The sequence below is a fragment of the Erinaceus europaeus genome, chromosome 3 (genome assembly GCF_950295315.1).
Source record: "Erinaceus europaeus chromosome 3, mEriEur2.1, whole genome shotgun sequence".
NCBI lineage: Eukaryota > Metazoa > Chordata > Mammalia > Eulipotyphla > Erinaceidae > Erinaceus > Erinaceus europaeus.
The window spans coordinates 162,265,999-162,288,542 of NC_080164.1; the positions used below are offsets into that span (position 1 = coordinate 162,265,999).

The 22,544-nt window shown below is 33.9% G+C and overlaps 1 protein-coding gene across 9 annotated transcripts in view; it reads right to left on the reverse strand.

Moving 5' to 3' along the window:
- The window catches only part of PCDH7 (protocadherin 7), a 509,559-nt gene that overhangs the window by 235,479 nt on the left and 251,536 nt on the right, over positions 1–22,544 (reverse strand). For 5 of the 9 annotated variants that reach the window (XR_009549043.1, XM_007519288.3, XM_060188235.1 and 2 more), the window contains one exon: positions 18,263–18,479. The exons of 1 other annotated variant lie outside the window; for it this stretch is intronic. Coding sequence is in view for 7 of the 8 variants with exons in the window: in XM_007519288.3 (XP_007519350.1) it covers positions 18,263–18,479 (217 nt within the window). In the remaining variant the exon portion in view is untranslated. The remainder of the gene's footprint in view (positions 1–18,262; positions 18,480–22,544) is intronic. 3 more of the 9 variants (XM_007519289.3, XM_060188236.1, XM_060188237.1) reach the window with 2 other exon arrangements.

Here is a 22,544-nt window from a genome sequence, read left to right on the forward strand (position 1 = left end):
TATTCTAAGTTTGCCAAGTGAAACAACAGTTGTCAATTCTGAGTGAATTCATTTATACAACTGTAATAATCTATTCTCAGTTGAGAAACTTTTTTTTTGTCAAAAATGTTACAGCTGAGTAAGATTAGCAGAAGCTATGCAAAGTCATTTTGAGTTTACCCAAATGAAATTGAAAACAAAATGGATGCTTTCCATTATAAAGTTTAAATAACTCCACTCTTCACTGTTATTTATAATTTTAAACTTCAAGGAATGATTATTCATAGATACATAGAATGGAAGGAAAGAAAACAGTCTGTTCACAGTACCCTTCAATTGAAATACATCACACACTGTTCTTCGTTAATGTATTTTAACTTATTTTTAAAATGCAAGTTGTTCTTTGATTTCAGACGCTTGGTAAAAGATTTTTGTATTATTTTCTTTTCAGCACAGCTATATACAACCAAAGAGAGAAGCCGTGTGTTCTGTTTGACTCCAGTGAAAACGTGGAAAGGGCCTCTTTTGCTTAAATTACATGAACTAAAATGCCAACTTTGAGCCAGGCTATTCCTTCAAAGCATATATCTTATTTCATTATGTATGCATGAATTCATAATGTTTTATTTCAAGCCTATAAAATATGGTATGCTCTGGAGAAATCTGACAGATGATAAAACTGCATGAGAATGGTACATGTGCACATGTTTTCATACTTCCACTAAATTGCTGATTTCTTTTTTCAATCAGCTGTCTAAACTGGTTGACTAGCATCAAATTTAATAAACAGCATATGGGATTGCTAATACATGTGAAGAACCTGTTCTTTCTCCACCCCCTCCCATATATGCTCTTTTATATTTTAGTTAAGTAATGTATTTCCTAGGTGGGAGGGGAGCTTGAAAATAAACCATATGCCACATGAATTTTATTATGAAAATGACAGCTAAGTTTTAAGAACAGTGTATAAAAAGAAACTAAACCTTTGCCTTAGCATACTCTCCCTGTTTGTACACAATGCAGAATTATCCTTTTTTGTTTTGTTTTAGAGTGCATTTTGTATATATAGAAAATATTTTTTTATTTTTTAAATATTTATTTACTTATTCCCTTTTGTTGCCCTTGTTGTCTTTTTACTGTTGTAGTTACTGATGTTGTCACTGTTGGATTGAACAGAGAGAAAGGAGGGGAAGAGAAAAAAGGGGGAGAGAAAGATAGACACTCGCAGACCTACTTCACCGACTGTGAAGTGACCCCCCCCCATAGGTGGGGATCCGGGGGCTTGAACCAGGATCCTTACTCCGGTCCTTGTGCCTTGTGGCACCTTGCTTAACCCGCTGCACTACCACCTGACTCCCCATAAAAAAAAATATTTTTATAAGCATTTCTGTGGTGTGGCTAAACTTACTGAGTCTTTTTTTTTTTAATCATTCAGTTATGTCAGTCAACAGGGGTGAATAGAAGAATTCTGAAATTATCTTTTTATTATAATTTCTTGTTAAGTATGCTGGATTCCTCAATACAGTTTCAAAAAAGTCAGTTTAGAAACTACAATGATTCAAAACAAAACAAAAAAAAATAGTCAACTCTTTAACATGTGGACTGAGATACTTAGAGTTTAACTTCTGGGGTCAAAGAAAAAAAACTGGCATAATTTGATATGCCAGCTGCAGTCTGAGGGTATTGTTTATAGCTGCGAATCACTCTTGTCCTTACAGAAAAAGTATTCATTCTGGGATCTAAACTGATCTTATATGTCAGGCTTATTCTCCTCAGCTTTGACTTGTTTCTTTCTAATGAGTAATTAAAAAAAAAAAAAAAAAAACAGGTGGGGTAAGGAAAATCATCAAAACGGGCATATGTATAGAATCTTACATTTTCTGTGTAAAAATAACTATTTCCAATATAAATACATATTCTAAGTTTTTGTATATCAACTTTAGATTTGCAAAGCCAGGCCCAACATGATTAGAAATGCCAAAGGCATACCTGTATAGTGGTTCATGATTTTAAGATTCAAATTACAACAGCATCCCATTTTACAAGGCCTCACTAGAATATTCTTCTATGTATATATTAGATTCCTTTATAGAGACGGTCGTGTTCCTACAAGCCATAAATTTAATAAATCACCACATATATAACTTTCATTCTCACATTTACATTACCAAGTATTTTGTAGAGCAATATTCTTAGTCATAGCAGTGAGACTATTCAATGAGATAAATAAATAAATAAATACCATTGCAACATGAAACCCTTAACTCTAAAAGAAAATCACAAGGCTTGAGTCTCCAAAGCATACAATTCACTATTAAAGAGAATTCAGTTATCACTAGAGTCTCTCTTGGATTGCATCTATGAAGGTTTATTACTAGCAGTATCAGAAAGACTTTATTTTAACAAGCATTGCAGAAACCAAGAACAGAATTACGGTCAAATTTCAGCACAGAGAAAGTGCAGGAGAAAACCTAATATGCTACAATGCTGAAATTTTTATTATGCATAATTGGTACATTTACATCATATTATCATATATTTTCAGCAGAAAGTTGAAAAACCAATGCTGTCAGCATCCGTCTTGTGGTTCAAGTTTCATATTAAGACCTGTATTAAGGAGGTAATAAGGATGCGAGTCTAACTGCTCCAAGGGTTTTTAAGGCTTATATTAAAAAAATAAAATAAATTCTTGTATGAAAAGCCAGACTTTAAGGTGTAGAGAATGTTTTGAAATGATGGACTATTTGAGCCAGTCCAGTGAAATAAGCTTGAAGCAATACTCTAAATTACTTTAATTTAATGTACAACTATTTTTAACTTAGCACAACTTCATAAGTAAATATGTAAGTACATACCTTACTCACACAAAGATGGAAAATGTAGTGGAATGCCTTAAAAAGGTATTGATGACTTAAGTTAATATGGCAATCTTTTTGTTAATGTTTTACTTAATGAATTAAATTAAATTCCATGTTGGGTTGTTACATAACTAGAGAAAATGACCTACTCTTTTAAATGCACATGTGCTCTAAATCATCTATTTGTAATTTAATGAAACTGACTTTAAGAAATACTGCTTTGACAACATAGGTTTCAACATGGTAGAAGGTGTTCAATATTGAAATAGGTGAGATTATTGACTTAAATTTAACAATATTGTGAGTCGAGCGGTAGCTCAGTAGGCTAAGCGGACGTGGCGCGAAGAGAAAGGCCGGGCAGAAGGATCCCAGTTCGAGTCCCCAGCTCCCCACCTGCAAGGGAGTCACTTCACAGGCAGTGAAGCAGGTCTACAGGTGTCTTTCTCACTCCCCTCTGTCTTCCATTTCTCTCTATCCTATCCAACAACGATAACATCAATAGTAACAATAGTAACTACAACAACAATTAAAAAAGGCAACAAAGGGAAAATAAATAAAACATAATCTAACAATATTTCCAACATTAAATTCTTCTAAAGGTATAATTTAGCACTCAAGTTATTTTCAAGATGCTCTAGTCTTAAAAAGCCAGTCAATTAAGCATGGCATGTATCTTTGTCCTGGTGTGTCTGTGATCATGTATGAGTGTTCCTTTTCCCAGGTGAGAACACTGAGTCTTCTTAAAGTTTTATCACAGATCATATAATAAGCATTCATAATCTACGGTGACTGAAAACCCAGATTCTCTACATGCTGATCCACAAAATACATTTGTGTCTTGTGTAGAAAAAAATACATATGATGATACAGCACGACCAACAGGCATTTCTTGAAGTCCAGTCAATAAAGACATGAACTAAGTGAAGTAATACACACACACACACACACACACACACACACACTATAATGGAGCCTTCTGCTCTTTGGAGTCAATGGCAGTAACCTTTGTTGGGAAAGAATGTGTGTCTGAGCAATAACATGGAGCAATATTTCTCAAGCTGCTTAAATGAAAAGAGCTCAGAGGCAGGCACCTCTCCATGTAGTTATATTACCTTATTTGTTCAGTTTCCCCCTAATGATGCTAGAGAACTGCCTGAACTACTTCAAAAATGGTCTGCCTTCTCTCCACGGCAAGAGATGAAAGTCTTAGCACTGATTACATATATCATGTAAGTAACAGAGCAGATGAAAGCTTTCCATTGCTTAGTTTAATTATTAGAAAACTAAATACGCCAAGTTTTTCTGTGAAAACATATCATTTACTGAAGCTGCATTAAAATATGCATTCCTACATTTGTGTACCTAAATACATGAAATGATATATCAAATATAAAAAGAAACTTTTGCATGAAAAATAAATTGCAAGATATTTTTAAAAATAAATTGCAAGATATTTTTTGCATGAAAAATAAATTGCAAGGTATTTTTAAATTTTTAAGATATTTTAAATTGCAAGATATTTTAAACATATCATTTACTGAAGCTGCATTAAAATATGCATTCCTACATTTGTGTACCTAAATACATGAAATGATATATCAAATATAAAAAGAAACTTTTGCATGAAAAATAAATTGCAAGATATTTTAAAAATAAATTGCAAGATATTTTTTAAATAAATTGCAATATATAATTGCAAGATATTTTTAAATAAATTGCAAGAGAGGGGAGAGAGAGAGAGAGAGAGAGAGAGAGAGAGAGAGAACAGAGCACCACACAGCTCTGGCATAGGGTAGTGCTGGGGATTGAACCTGAGACCTCCAGGATCTCAGGCATATAGGTCTTATGCACTAATGCTCAGCTATCACTCCAACCCCAATTAATAAAAACTTAATTGCTAATATAAACTGAGAGTTTCTGATCTACCCTTGTAAATCATATATCTTGTCATTAAAGAATTACTAAGATATAATACTTAAAAATGAAGGACACGGAAATTATTTGCTAAATATACAGAGGCCCTTTAACTTGCTTATGAAAGTGATTATATTTTTCCAACTTATTTTCCTTTATTCCTATATTTGAGGAAGAGTCTTATTTTTAAGGAAATTTAAGCTAATTTAATGACTTAGATTAGCTGGTTACTAAAATTAAAATAAATGTGAACATAAATAAGTGCCTGCAAGGAGGCTTGTGTTGCAGTTAAAATACATGTCATCAAGTCTAGAAATGCTTAATATTTTTTCTTACATCAAACTTTATGAAAAGCATATAACTTAATACAGCCTACCTATTTTACAGATGGTGGTATGATATGGAAACTTGTGCCTCTCTTACAGAGAGGAACATACCAAGAAATGTCTCTAATGATTTATACACAAAGCTTGAAACTGTTCATTTTTAGATTTGCAAAAGTACTGAGACAATATTAAAATATGAGATAAATTACTGAAATAACTTTTTATTATTTGCTTTACTGAATGTTTTGCAAAATTTAAAAGTTAATTATTTTCCTTCCCTATATTTGGCAGTCTTGGAATCAACCTATATGTCTCCTACAACTTTATTTTTCTCTTGGAATTAGCTCTAGAAAGACGGAAGTATGCAATGAAATTTATGTGAGTATTTGTGTGTCAATTAAACTACCACTACAATACAGACCTAAGAATTATAACTATCAACTTTAATCAGTAGATTAAGCACTTACTATTAATTCATTTTATTTATTTATTTTCCCTTTTGTTGCCCATGCTGTTTTTCATTGTTGTTGTTATTGACGTTGTCGTTGTTAGATAGGACAGAGAGAAATCAAGAGAGGAGGGGGAGACAAAGAGGGGAAGATACAGACACCTGCAGACCTGCTTCACTGCCTTTGAAGTGACTCCCCTGCAGGAGGGAAGCCGGGGTCTCCAACTGGGATCCTTATACTGGTCCTTGTGCTTTGTGCCACCTGCGCTTAACCCTTTGTGCTACCACCTAACTCCCAAGCACCTATTATTAATTCTTAACCTATTTTGGTAAATTCTGTTTTTCTAAGAAGTCTTGTCCCATTATTCTGAAGTAAAAAGTCTCAGTGAGCCACTCTCTTGATTTTAAGGAAGGGAACACTAACCAAACTGTTTTACTTACAATCCCAAGCATCAGCAATCACGTCAATTGAGAGTGGGTCTCAATGATGAAACAAAATATTACTTGTACAATCTTTAAATATACATTATTTTGTAACTTAAATAAAAAGAGGCATTTTCTCAATGCCTCTGAAAAGTATGTAGGGGATATTTTACTCCCTGCCATAAAGGAGAAAACATGATGGTTCATTATTCCCTCAAAACTACATAATTAGTGTTTCCATTAAACTGTAAGTAAAACCCAGCTCTCTTTAATTTTCTTGTTCTTTAAAATGTTTCAGTAGGAATAGCTATGTTGTCCATAATCAGTTTTCATGAGCTTTGAATGTAGCATTCAAATTCAATCCTTTGGAATGAAGAGCAACAACAACAACAAAAAAGAATTATGAATAGCAACAGGTAGTATGCATTGAACAAGCAATGCTAACAGGAGTTAACCACAGCTTTACATGTCTTCTGAGTTTTATCAGGTATAAAATGCAGATGATATTACCTTTCTCACTGTGACTCTGTAAAGCAACTGAATGTGTAGAAACCTCAGGGTAGCACTGATGTACCATAAAAGTATTAGTTTATCGTTTCAATTTTTCTTTGCCATTTCTATTATTTAGCCTTAGATATTTAACAAAGAAGCTATTTATTAGTTTAGTAAAGCTTTCTGATACACTAACCACTTGATGGCATGCTGTTGTATTCTGGCACTTTGCTTTGAATTTTAATATGTGCTGGGATGAGCACATCTATAATTCATTGTCTCTGTGATTAGAGGTGATTTATTCTTTAGTCTATTATGCTCGAATTAGTTTGAAGTTCGAGTATTTTGTAGTGTATTGTGAAAATCATCTAAAATGTCCTATAAAGGCTTTATGCCTACACTGATGATTAGGCACTTGGCTTAAGTAACAGCTTAAAATTAGACATAATCGATTGTGTCATAATTGAGAACTCTGAAGGCAGGAGAGAGCTAATGCTTCCCTATGGTGGAAGGAAGAGGACAAATTAATGGAGAGTGGAGAGTGTTGACAGGTGTGCTGACATTCATCATGGGAAGTGGTGAAGTGTACACCTGGGGACAGCAACCCTGTAAACATTTTCCTAAGAAAGAATCTATTCTAAATATATATAGTGAAAAAAAGGAGCTGTGAATCAGTGCTATGAATCGTGGTATCTAAATATCAGTTTATATTTTATGTTTGGTGATCAATTGATAAGGCTTTTTTTCTTGCCATGAAGATTTAAGAAATATCTATAACATCAACTTTTAGGAACTACTCTCCTACTGGGCACTGAATGATCTTTAATAATTATTTCATGATTATTTCTCTGAGTTACTATTCTCTGTCACTTACTACTCTTTAGCAATAAACCCAGGAAAATATATGCAGATATCTTATTTAATTTTTTTAATTTATATTTATTTATTTTCCTTTTTTGTTGTCCTTTTTTATTGTTGTTGTAGTTATTATTGTTGCTACTGATGTTGTCATGGTTAGATAGGGCAGAAAGAAATGGAGAGAGGAGGAGAAGACAGAGAGGAGAGAAAGATAGACACCTGCAGATCTTCTTCACTGCTTGTGAAGCGACTTCTGTGTAGATGGGGAGCCTGGGGCTCAAACTGGGATCCTTAAGCTGGTCCTTGTGCTTTGGGTGCTTAACCCACTGCGCTACTGCCTGACTCCCTATGCAGAAGTCTTAATGAGAGAAACCATTAAGTTTCAGAAAATAAATGTTGCATACTAAGGTATATATAGTTTTTCCCTTTCCCTAATTTACTGTCACCAAAGTTATTGTTGGAGCTTGGTGACTGCATTATAAATCCTCCACTCCAGTGGCCTTTTTTTTATTTCTTTCTTTTTGTTGAGAGAGAGAGAGAGAGAGAGAGAAAGAAAGAAGTTGACAGAATGGGGCAGAGAGGGAAAGAGAAATAGGGACAAGTGCAGCACTATTTCACCACTAATGAAGTTCCCTCCCCCACCCCCCACACAGATAGGAGCCAGTAGTTTGAACCCAGGTCTTTGCACACAGTAACATGTGCACTCTGCTGAGTACACTATACCCTTACCTATTGAAATGTTTTCCTCATTCAATTGAAACTTGAAATAACTAGTGAAATAGTTAAATTAAAATAATTTCTACTGTGAGGCATAGACAGCATATGGTTATGCAAGGAGACTTTCAGGCGTGAGGCTCCGAAGTCCCAGGTTCAATCACCCTGCACTGGAAAAAAAATTTTTTCTACTGACTTGACTAAAAAATACATATTCAGTTGAATAACATTTGAAACAACTGAAACAATTTTTGTCTACAATACTCAATACCTATATCCATTATAAATGCTGGCATCTTTTTTTATGGTAGATTAGGCCTTTTACTTTTAGACCAAAGACACAGAAACCAATAGAAGATCCAAGACCAACAAGAGCAACAAAAGGGAATAAATAAATTAAATAAATATTTAAAAAATAAAAAACAAAAAACAAAAAAAAAAACTTAAAAAAAAAAAGAAAAAGAAAAAGAAGATCCAAGCGGATCAAACAACTGACCATCATTGCTAAATATGTGATACCAGTGGGCATTTCTATAAGCAGAAAAATAATCATGCACTTAACATTGTGAATGATTTAAAGTCTGATTTAATGTGAGAAAAATTACTGAAACCAGAAGGATTCTAATTTTTTATCTAAAAATAAATGAACATGGTAAGTAGTAATTTGATATAACTTAGCTCTACCTAAAATATGTAGTCATGTCTAACTATACAATAACTCTTTGAAAAAGGACATTTTCTATAATTTATTGCACATATTTTATAAGTGAGTGAGATATTTCCTCAGTTGACCCAGGTTTTCTCTCATTCCTGAGGCTCTGAAGTCCCAGGTTCAATCTCCAACACCATCATAAACCAGACCTGAGCAGTGCTCTGGTAAAATAAATACATAAATAAATATAAAAAGTGATAGAACTTGAACTAGAATTCAACTTCTGGCATACACTTTGGAGATTTAAATACTATTATTGTATACAACACAACAGCATAATTAAGTTATATCGAAGGATAGTATTTTTAAACTTAAATTTTATAAGAAAATTGGATTGAAAATCTGAAAAACAATGCAAAAAAATCTGAAAAACAATGCAAAATAGTCTGAAACAATTCTAATGTAATGAATTTCATCAGAGAAAATAAAATAGTTGGTTCTTAAAATGCCACACACAGGATATAGTAAGTAATATAAGTATGAGTTTATGAGTGGGAGTGGTAAAGGAGTAAGGTTATTAGAATAGAAAAAAGGTTACTAGAATGGGTAAAATAAAGAAAATATATTTGTGAACATTGCTGTAGTCTCACAAATGAAATGAAAGTTGGAGGAACATTTCATTAGTGTAAAGAAGAATAATGCATTCCCTCTGCTATTTTAAAAGCAAAAGAAGAAATAATCCAAAAGCTAACTGATCGAGTCAGAAGTCCCATACTTTGTGCACTGAAATATAATGCGTTTACTTTAGGAAAAATACACTTAGAGACCTCTAAACCCCTGGACAATTGATAAGACTAACTTAATAGTTACTTGATCCTGGGGACATAAATAATGTGCAGACATAGTTTTCAAAATGAAAAGTATGGGGTTTGATTTCAGTAAAAAGAGATAAAAGCAGTCCTAGGCTGAAATAGGCAAGAATTAGATTTTAGATCTTCATTATCCTGGAAGAAAGAGTTGAACCAGTGTTGTCCAGGAAACTAGCAGTGCCTCTTAAAATTGAATTGTCAAAGAACTAGGGAAGACACAACACAGTTGATGATACTGAATAAAGAGCAGAAAGCTTAAGGAGAATATCTGATAAAATAGGGTTCTCTGTGAACATGTTGCTGCTAATCACCGTTTTCTGTTTGTTTCTCTTTTGGGGAAATTAATAGTTTACAGTAAAGAGTAAAATACATCATTTGGTACATGTGTACTGTTCCTCAATTTTCCATATAACACTCTAACCCCCCACCTAGGTCGTCGTCAGGCATCATGTCCCAGAACCTGCTCACCCACCCACCAACCATCAGAGAGTCCCTAACTTTGGTGCAATACACCAATCTAATCACCTGATTAAAAATCATGCATAGTTAGCAAACCCTTGGCCAACGTGAAGCAGAAGAATAGGAACAGTGAATGAGTTTATTTTAGGTGAATATTACCTGAGAAATTATGGCTATAAAACGATTTTGAAAATGATGTATCAGTAGGGAAATGTTTTTGATTCAATCAGATTTGAGTGTCAGCTATCATATGCTCAAAATTAACAATGGGTAACTCTGTCAGGGAAACAATGAAATTGATGGACAACTGATTGAATATTTAGATAATACTAACACACTTTAAGCGATGAATCCGAGGCAATAAGGGAAATAAAATTTGGCTATGAAAAACATGGCAAAAACTGAGGAAAAATGCATACTTATTCCAAGAAAGCATATGAAAAATCCTTAAGATAACAAACAAACAACAAATGCAATTTATAAAACAGAAATGTGGCACATATACAATACAGTGAAAGGCTCTAAAGCTAATATTCAAAGGAATCTATTTTTCAGATGATTTCAGTATTTCAGTATGAATGTTTTATCTGACTTCCCTGGGTTAGGGGCAAGAAATCCCTCTTCCAACTCTAGCTTTCTCTTATGAAATTTCCTGTTTTACATTATAGTCACTTTACTGAAATCATGATTGTATCTCTCCAGCGTAACTTCCACCATAAAAGAAAAGGTGTTTTTATTTTTTGTGTGATTCCTTTCAACTTTTTGAAAAACCTTTGCTCAAGTCTGATTTTTCAACACATGTTGATTGAATCATAATGAATAACCACAGCTTTGTCACTATACAATCATCCATTAAACAAGAGACAGGAAGGGTATTATTCTGATTTGCTTTACTTAAGATAATATTTTACTTATAAAAACATACCTTCAATAGGAGAAGTCACAATAGAGTTTTTTTTTTTTTTTTCACTAGAAGAGGAATACTGAGTTAAAAGAGTTTCTTGATAAGTGCACTTGCCTTTGAGGTTGAGAGCTAGCTATCCTTTAAGAGTTAAATTCCACAGTTTCTCTGTACAAAGAAGATACTTAAGAGTATGAATGTACTTTGGAAATATGGATTTTGTTTTTTCAAAAATTTCAGAAAAAAATCAGAAGAATATGAGTTCATACTATCTATAAGCAAGTGACAGTAACAACAACAACAACAACAAAAATAGGAACAAGTGATAATACTTATCTAGATAAGGAGCTAAACAGAGAGTACATTGTCTAATAAATGTGCTGAAATTCAAACATATGCTTCCATAGTGTGTAGGCCACTGACCTCCAAAGTCACTTTGAGATTTGATGAAAGCACATTTGCTTCTCAAATACCATACAGGTTCAGTAGATTTATCTAGCTTTAAAGAACCAAATTAGAATAAAAATTGTAATATGGCCATACATTTTATCAGTGTTAATTATTAATACTGAGATTAAATAAGAAAGGGCTTGGAATTAGGTAAGCATACTAATCGGACCCTTTTTGGAACTCACCTTCCCTGGCAATGTCAAGTTTCACAGTAGTACAAAGGAAAATAAGCAGTTCAAGAATATTGCATTCAACTGGAACACTGAGCATAAAATGTAAATGCATTAAAGAGAGAAAGAAATGTAAAGATATAATAATAACTTCTCCCTTTCTTGAATGACAAAGAGCACAAAGAGTTGTGTTGGTTTGATGTAAGAGAACAGAAGCCATCCTTTTCCTTGGTTTGTGTGTTTAGACCACCCTAGTCTACTAATGTTATTCCTTAGTACTCCACAAAAAGGCAGAAAGTATTTTGAGTGTTCAAGGAGAGAATATAATATCAGCTTTAGAATGTTATTTTTATAAGACTAGTATATTTTTAGAATGCTTCTAGAACTAACTCACTGTTAGAGAAAATCTACATAAGGTTATCAATAATCATAATTATTTATCATCACTATTTAAATAAGATTAAAATACTTTAATAATCAACCAGCATAGTGAAATTATCTCTACACTTGTTATTTGTTTATAAATTAGTAGTTACTATTACTTCACTGGTTTCATCCAGCCTATGATCTGTGATTAAAGAAAGTGGTATGGGACCAAGAGCGGTTAGAGAATTACAATTCTATTAATATGGAAAACTAGGAATCAAATTTGTTTCATTAGCTTTCAAAACTTGTTTTACAAATCTCAACATCCTACTTTCAATAATGTTTCTTCTCTAAAACTGTAGTTTTAGATTCATTCAGACTGTGTTGTTGATTCTATTAGAAAGCTGGAAGGTTTCTATAGTAAACATCTTGATTGGCTATTTAGACTGGGCTTAGCCTCCTGCACTGTCATGAGTTCCATTACAATGGGAATAAGTTCTAGAAATACATCGTTATATGATTATTGTTCTTGTATAAACATTATAGAGTGCAATTTCTCCAATATAGATGATAATGTCTACTGCACATCTCATTATATAGGGTAGAGTCCAGTAGGACCACCATTCTATATATGGTCCACTGTGGAACAAAACTTAGTTAAGTGACCTATGATTGTAATAGCTTTCTAATTCCATATGAAGTGGGAATGAATAGTGTCTTCCAAAAACTGAAACACATGCATTTGTTGGGGATAACTAGAGATACAAAAACATTTCACAGATGGCTTGAAACTTGGAATATATAGCCTGAGTCCAACACTGGCAACTAGAGTGACATGAGAGATAGGCCCATGAAAATGAATGCTTTCTAAGGATGGTAGTCTTTTTCTACAGAGTTATATATATTTACAGGGCATTTGTTTTAAGGTTATCTATTTATACCAATTAAAAAAATCTATCCTAACTTTTTTGGAAAGATGGAAAAGGCAGCCTTGTTATAGCATTCAATCTAAATAAAAACAGCACAAATCAACACTGTTATAGCACCTAGCAGCCATAAAAATGGCATAAGAAGAAAAAAAGAGGAGAGATGGAGTCCTTTATCCCACTCCAAGGTAAATCTCCATTCTCATTACCTTTGGTTACATAAGAATGGTAGTCAATTTCCAATGTGCTTTCTGAAAGTAGTAAGAAGGCCATGACAGATATATTCATAGTAGATAGCACTATATTTTTCACCCTTAAGGATAATAAATTTTTCAATATTAAAGCATATAATGTGAGGAGAATGACAAAAACAATAGTTGGAGCTCATGTGTATAACTCTGAAAAATGGTAAGACAACTTGGGTGTGAGCAGATAAAAATATTAGCACAAATTATTTTAATTTTTAAATGTTTCTGATCAACATCTGACTATTTACTATTTTTATAGCTTAAAGAATAAGCAGCATGCCCTTTATTTGTTTATTTTTTATTACCATCTGCACTAACATATGGATTTTTCTCTATCCATTTCTCTCATCTACACTCCTTTTTTCCCTGGTAACAAGTATCCTTTTATCAGAATCTAATTTTTTTCTCTATTTATTTATATCCTATATACAAGTGTAACCATACAGTGTTTCTCTTTATTTTTTTGGTCATTCCACTTAACCAAATCCATATTTCACCCATATTATCACAAATGGCAAGACGTTTTCTAAAAGCATTAAGAATAACCAAAGTCAGGGAGTCGGGCTGTAGCACAGCGGGTTAAGCGCAGGTGGCACAAAGCACAAGGACCGGCATAAGGATCCTGGTTTGAACCCCGGCTCCCCACCTGCAGGGGAGTCGCTTCACAGGCGGTGAAGCAGGTGTGCAGGTGTCTATTCTTTTTCTCCTCCTCTCTGTCTTCCCCTTCTCTCTCCATTTCTCTCTGTCCTATCCAACAATAATAACTACAACAATAAAACAACAAGGGCAACAAAAGGGAATAAATAAATAAAAAAAGAATAACCAAAGTCCTGAAATCACTCCATTTTTTAATGCCTACTTTATGGTTCAATTGCTATTTTCCTATTTTAATCTGTTTTTATTTTATGCCATCTGTAACGTATCTAGATAAAAATAATGATTTTATTTATTTATTTATTTGGCCAGTCTTATTCTGACCAAAATTTACATTGTCAAGCAAAATCACAAATGTGCATTGTGAGATCATTTAATTGTAATGAATGTTTTTAGAAGGCATTGCACTCAGTGCCAAAACAAAATAAATAGAGGACTATTGCGTAATGAGATTTGAGGGAGGCTTCAAAATAAGTTCCCCCACTGGCCTGCTGTTTTGACAAAATATTTCATCCACTTGGTCAAAAATCATGCTGTTTGATGGGATAATGGCATTGGAGAAAAGTAGACCCCAGTATCAAGGTGGGAGACATGATATACCCTGAAAAGATAGCTAGAAGAATATTAGCTTAATATTACTTCAAGAGTTTTTACTGTCTAATAAAGGTAAGAATAATTTCTTGTATTAGAAATTATAGCCTTTGGTGGAGTTCTTATATACAATATTTGGTTTAAACTTGGATCATCAATTCATTGAAGAAAGTTTCACTAGCTTCACTGTTTTCATTATCAAGACTTTTACCCCTTTTTCCACTTCCTACCACAGTCTCCATATTTTAATTTACTAAAAGTATTGTAATGAGTTACTCTATTTTATCAAATGATCAATATAAACTATTCACAATACTGATAATAACTAAGGGCAAAGAGAAGCATACTAGTGATTTTTCTATGAAGAATGAATAATTAATAAGGGGTTTCCTCTAAATTAATGATATTCCACTATTACTTCTCAGAGACTTATAGACTATTAATAGTCCAACTTTGAAGTTATCAAAATGGTAGAACTCAATCTACTTATTATACTCAAGTTCAAAAAAATTGCTTGCTCTTACTATATAATCTTTTTCTTTAGCTAATACAAATAATATTTCATTGAGGATCAGTGAGGGTTGTGATATAGGGTAAAGCTTATTATATAGATAATTAATCTATCACCACTTTGTGAAATTTTATTATACTTAAATACAAATGCATTTCACAATTTAAATTTCCCTATGTTAATTATTTCCTTACTACAGCACCTGTGATTTCTTATTTTTATCTTTGACTGTCCTGACTTACACTCAATTTGCATCATGACTTTATGTTGTATGTTACTGCATTAGAAATTATGTTCTAAAGTTCACACATGACAGTTAACTAAGGGGAGTCAGGCGGTAGCACAGCAGGGTAAGCGCATGTGGTGCAAAGCAAGGACTGGTGTAAGGATCCTGGTTTGGGCCCCTGGCTCCCCACCTGCAGGGGAGTAGCTTCACAAGTGGTGAAGCAGGTCTGCAAGTGTCCATCTTTCTCTACCCCCTCTGTCTTTCCTTCCTCTCTCCATTTCTCTCTGTCTTATCCAACAATGACGACATCAGTAACAACAACAATAATAACTGTAACAACAAAACAACAAGGGCAACAAAAGGAAATAAATAAAATTTTTTTAAAAAGAAAGTTAACTAAAAAAATTAGGTGTTACTTGGCATAGTTTCACAATTGAAAGAAAATATTTAAGATAATAAAACTTATGAAGTAGGACAGCGTCCAAAATGGCATTTTCATGGAAAAATCTGATACAAATTCTTATTAAAACCTAACCAAGCAAAACACCACAGATTACCTGGATTCCAATTAAGTGCAATGAATGAATACCTAAGGTTTCAATTTCAGTTCTATTTATGTTATAATGATCTATTAATTTTAAAGTAGAAATTACCAGAAATCAAGCAATATAATTGCACTTTATGGGTAGATGGTAGTCTGGAAACTTGGACCCAACAAAATTCTTACTCAAATGTCAACTGCTACATTTGGATCACTCAAAGTGAATCACATCTCCTTCTGTCATTACCTATAGATTGAAGCTAGCATGAATCACAGCTACCAGATGACGAATAGTTACATAAACTCTAAATTTCAAGTGTCAGTCACTTATGAAATCAAGAAAAATCAGTTATATTATGATGGTCCCTGTTGTTGGCAGTAGTGAAAAGATGGTTAAAAAAATAATTGAAAATCATCTTTGGAGAATTTAAATAGTAAAGATTCTTGATTTCTTTACAAAGCTCACCTGTTAAGTTTTCCAGGACTTGTATGTTGCCTAAAAGGTGACCAATCAATGCTTGTCAAACATGATTATTCTCATCATTATTCATCATTACTTTCCCATTTTAAAGGTTTTGTATGCCTTACAAACCCACATAACAGAAAATAACATTAAAATGTGTTTACAATATCAGTGGCATAATTTTTTTCCTTAGGATATGTGACATCCAAAAATTAGAAGATTGAATGGAAAAATAAGCCCTCCCCCCCCTTTTTTTTTCTATCATTGCCAAGGTTTTGCTGGCCCAGGCCAATTTTTTTTTCAGATAAAAAAAAAAAAAAGAAGAAAGAAATAGGAGAGAAAGAGAGAAAAAAAAGAGAAATGGAGGGAAGGAGGAGCAGGCATAAAAATTGCCAAACTTCCCTGAATGCTGTGGGGATCTGACACAAACCTGAGTTTCCTGCATGACAAAGCAGACATATCCCCAGGGGAGTTATTTTTCTCGCCCAAGAGCAAACACTTTTAAAAACACAATAAAGTTAAATGACATAATGAGAAAGGAATATCAGAAATAGTAATGCCCTATCTTCCTATCTCCCTACTGTATGGGTATTCAAACCATTTTTATGTGCATCAATTTATAATCTTTGATGACATTTTCATGTAATATCTATTTTTGTACAAAGCATTCCAGACATATTTACTTTAAATATATGTTCATCAGCATTGAATTTCATACCAAAATTTTATAATCATTAAAAAAATACTAAAAATGTTCTTTTAAAAAACACATCAAACTCCCATCCACATAAACACACACCACCATACACACAGATAAGCATGCCTTTATAGCCATAAGGCAAAATGCCATTTAAACTCTGGATAATTAATTGAGGGGAATATCAATCATTAGACCATGAAGCTGTATCTTTTCAGCAGATAGCAATATGAAAAAAAAATACGACTACAAAATGATTTAGTTTAGCAATAATTTTAGTTGGGGTCATTTATAAAATATTCCTATATTTTATAGGAATATTTTATAAATAAATATTTATAAAATATAAATATTTTATAAATATTCATTTATAAAATGAATATTTATAACGCTATATTTTAATATTCATAGGAAAACTTCCAAAAAAAATCAGATTTCCTCTTGCATTAATATGTCCTCTTTACATATCACCACTAAAGAAACTGATATATAGCCCCCCAAATTAGAATGCATGATTTCACTTGGGGATGAGATAGTGAAAAAACATAAATACAGTTTGCATTTTCACTAGAAATAAAACATTTGTGATTTACCTTCCTTTCCCTTCATATAACCACCTCCCCCCATTTTAAATTTTGAGAGAATAATAAAGTTAGCAGAGCTTCACCATTTCATTACTTGACACAAACCTACTCTTCAGGCATTTACTCATAACTTGGCATCCAATAAATAAATAAATAAATAAATAAAATAACCCAACTAATCTTTCAAACATAAACAATGTGAAAGGTTTTATAAGCACTAACTGTAATCTAACTGTATAACTTAAAAGTATATGTAAGATCAATTTCTGTGTTAATTGTAGGATTCATCGCACAATAGGTTGAGACTACAGAGTCTATGATTTTCTGCCTTCCCTTTCTGTTGCATGAAAATGAGGGGAAAGACATACTTAAATGAGAGAGTTCTATTAATACTTATAGTATACTGTGAAGAACAAGATAATATTGTTCTTCTTGGATTCGGTTTCAGCTATCACCAGAAAGAAGTCTAAAAATACTTTCCTAAAGACTCAAGGAATAGAGCAAGGTGTGTTTATTATCATTTTCTTTAACTCAGTTTAGATAATTGCAATTGAAGAAACAGTTGCATGACAAAAATGAACTGAAGAAAACAATAAAACAAGACCTTTCTCAGTTAATATTGTTTAGGTATTATGCAATGATTTAGTTTTTTTTTTTTTTTCATAGCGGGTACTACTCTGATTTATTTGTAAATGTGTTTATTTTGACAGGCTATTTTTAAATGATGATACAAGTTTGGTGAATTTATCTTTATAGTTATGTTTACATATATATATAATATATCCTTTATTAGACATTTCTGTCCGCTAGCGAGTATTTGTCACTGCAGATAAAATCGTTTTAGTGTCAGCTATTTTATTTTAGTTTTGACTGACCTGCACGAGTCTACTTATTATGGCTCACTAGCGTGATTATGTGTGTGCATGTTGTGTTTGCCCCTACCATTTTCCATATGCTCTGCCTCACCAACACTGCCATCCGGCGTGGTCCTTTCATAGTTGTCCTCTGGGAGTGGAAGGGCACCCAGTCTTGGCCCTGATGAACTCTTACTGCTTGGTGTTTCTGACTCCTCCAGCCCGCTGTCATAGCAACTCTGCAGTGACCCCTGGTGAGGGTCCTGAGGCTGACTCACAACAGAAAACGTCACTCTACGAAATGGCTGCAAAAGAAAAGATTCTGAATGTCACTAAGGTAGAAGATTGTACATGATCTTATTAAATACACAAATTACATACATTAAGGTCTACTGACAACTAATACAATACAAAATGGCTCATTGGATACACTGAAGTCTACTTGGTTAACTGAATCATCAGAGATGATTCCTAGACCTTAAGTTTTACTATGGAGTAGCTAAAAATTCTCTTTCTGAAACAGAGATAACAACAATTTCACTAAAACACATTTTAAAATCTAATTGAGCCCACATAGTCCACCTTTAAATGTTCTGTAGTTTCCAAAAGTAAGCTTCCTATGAAAGCAAGGGCCAGTGATTTTTGAAAAGCAATAATATATTGAACTAATCGACTGTAAGAGGTTTTTATATTTACTTTGTCCTCATGATAAAATGGGTTCAAGAATGAGTATTCTGGCAATACCATGCATAGTTCCTAATTTGTATTTAGAATGCATTGCAAATATTTGTTAATTAAGATTTTAAGATATAATATGCTATTGATACTAATCAGAAATATGTTTTACTATCCATAGAATTAATAGATTATCATAACAATAAAATCTTAAAAAATCAAAGAGATTAATTAAGGGAATGTAGTCATGATATGGACTACAGATATGATATATGGACAAACAATGTAAAAGTGTACTATACATCCAATAGCACAGCTATATACAAGATACTGGATACTGTACAGCAAACCATAACAAAAGGACTTTTCAAAGTTAACCCAATTAACAAATAATGTGATGATAACATTTACTACTGATTGTCTTTTTGAACCCTAAGACAGAAGGAACCTCACACCTCCCCCAGTCCTGGAACCCTTGGATAGGGCCCACTTTCCCGTATGCATCTCCCAATCCATACCAAATAATATTGCATCCGCCGATCACAACCTAACCAACGCAATGATTGCCACCTCAACATGCTTCAACTCAGACTGTGTCCAGAGACTTCACATGTGGAATGACAACCCTTCAGCTTCATTACTCGGGTGAGACCTTTCCTTTTATAGTACACTCTAATTTCATCTCAGGTAGTTCACTTTCTAACAAAGTCCCATAACCTAGATATACACCAGTTTCTGTGATAGAGAGCTTATGTGCACACGTATCCATAAAATACTGCAAAATATATACCTGAAAGCAGAAGTACACTAGAGTTTGCAGTGAGTACCTCCCTAACACTTCCTCTCCACTATTCCAAGCTTGGGATCCATGATTGCTCAACAAATTGTTTGGCTTCATATGTTAGCTCTCTTTTCAATCATCAGGTTCCAGATGCCACCAGGATGCTGGCCAGGCTTCCCTGGATTGAAGACCCCACCAATGTGTCCTGGAGCTCAGCTTCCCAGAGACACACCCTACTAGGGAAAGAGAGGCAGACTGGGAGTATGGACCGACCAGTCAATGCCCATGTTCAGCGGGGAAGCAATTACAGAAGCCAGACCTTCTACCTTCTGCAATCCTCAACGACCCTGGGACCATGCTCCCAGAGGGCTAGAGAATGGGAAAGCTATCATGGGAGGGGGTGGGTTATGGAGATTGGGTGGTGGGAATTGTGTGGAGTTGTACCCCTCCTACCTTATGTTTTTGTTCATTAATCCTTTCTTAAATAAAAAATAAAAAAAGTGTACTGTAAGTTCCATCTGAGAATATACCTGCAAATATAGTATTATTAATGCTACCAGAAAATAATTAGAAAAGTAAAAGACCTTTTTGTGCTTTTACAATATGATAATTTATTGTACAAATCACTAGTCACAATGGAGACCAATAGACTTTTCTAAGTTGAAAAGGACTATTCACATCTGGTAGCCTACATGAAAATTGAACATGAAAATTGAGAAGGTTGTGAGACCTCCTGCAAATTCATAAATCACTTTGCTAAAGATAAAGGCATGCTTCCACAATTTGCTCTTTATTTTATCTCAGGTAGATTGTCAAATGATTGCATTATTTGCATTACTAACAAAGTACCTCACCCTCCATGCAATTATATGTAGTGTACAGTGTTTATATGGTGAGTATTATACAGCAAACCCTAAGAAAGGGACTTTTCAAAGTTAACCCAATTACCAAATAATGTGATGACAACAATAACTATCCATTGTCTTCTTGAACCCTATGACAGCAGGAACCTCACATTTCCACTATAGACCCTATATTTCCCCCAGTCCTGGAACCTTAGGGTGGGGCCCACTTTCCTGCATGCTTCTCTCAGTTCATATCAAATAATATTGAATCCACCAGTCGCAACCTAGTCAACACAAAGAGTGCCACCCCAGCATGCTTCACTTCAGACTGTGTCCAGAGACTTCAGGTGTGGAATGACAACCCTTCAGCAGATCTTTCCTTTCATAGTATTCTCTAATTCCATTCCAGGTGGTCCACTCCCCAACAAAGTCCCCAAACCTAAATACAGACCAGGTCCCCTGAGATAGAGCATATGTTCACACGTGTCCATAAATCAGGGAAAAATATATACCTGAAAGCAGAAGTACCTAAGAGTCTGCAGAGAGTACCCCCCCCCCAACACTTCATCTGCACTATTCCAGCCTTTAGGTCCATGATTGTTCAACAATTTGTTCGGCTTTGTATGTTAACTCTCTTTTCAGCCACCAGGTCCCGGATGCCAGCATGATGCCAACCAGACTTCCCTGGACTGAGGACCCACCAATGGGTCCTGGAGCTCTGCTTCCCCAGAGACCCACCCTACTAGGGAAAGAGAGAGGCAGGCTGGGAGTATGGACCGACCAGTCAACATCCATGTTCAGCGGGGAAGCAATTACAGAAGTCAGACCTTCCACAATGGGAAAGCTATTAGGGGCCGGGATGGGATATGGAGACTGGGTGGTGGGAACTGTGTGGAGTTGTACCCCTCCTATCCTACGGTTTTGTTAATGTCTCCTTTCTTAAATAAATAAAAAAATATTTTCTTTCATTTAAGATTAAAATGTTAAGATTAATAAATCCTATCAGAAAGGGAAAGCATTTAAAGTAAATTCTCTACAATGGTTCTCTGAATTGGAACCACAGTATTTTGAAGAAACACATATAAAATGTTTCTAGTACAAACTAACATCAGTAGGTCAAAACTTAATGGCAATGAGTTCTTTAGAAGAATTCTCCTTATTTTACTATAGCTTTATAAATCTTTACAGTAGTATGATTGCAATATGTTACCTTATAGCTAAACCAGCATGTGTGTCTATATATTTATCATGATTTGTCTTATATGTGCATATTGTATCCAAAAAATCCATTTAGTACTGCCAATTAATAGCAAAAACAGTCTGTGATTTGTCCTTGGTTATAACTTAAGAAATGAGACAATTGATCCTTTCCTGAAACAACATTGCTCCACACACAGAAGAATACTACTGAACAAAGAACTTGTAATGACAGTTAAACTTAGAAAACATCATATGGGGATGCGGGTGGTGGCATACCTGGTTGAGCGTACTTTACAATGCACAGGGACCCAGGTTTGAGCCCTCGGTTGCCACCTGCTGGAGGAAAGCTTCACAAGTGATGAAGCAGTGCTACAGGTGTCTCTCTGTCTCTCACCCACTCAATCCCTCCCTTCCCTCTCAATTTCTGTCTCTATCCAATAAATAAACAAATATAATAAATATTAAAAAAGAGCGTATGTAAACTTATTATCACTTGAGAATATAGCAAATGAATTAAAATATGTAAATACATATTTTAAATATGTGTTTAAAATGAAATGAGGACCAAATACTATTCTTAATCCTGTTGAATTCTATTTGAATGAATCTTAAATTGTATAAAATCAGTCATCCACAACATAGAAATAAAGTTGAAAGTGAACACAGAAATACATAATTTATACCAATGAACTGATAAAAATCAATAAAGGTAGGTTAATGATAAAAATGAAGGGGTGAAGCTGAAGACAAAGAAGCATTTCTTATAAAGAATATGTACTGTTGAAGGTAGAGAATTATGCTGAGTGTGGTTGTTGTTGTGTGTGAGTGTGTGTGTGTGTGTGTGTGTGTGTAATATACAGAGAGAATGA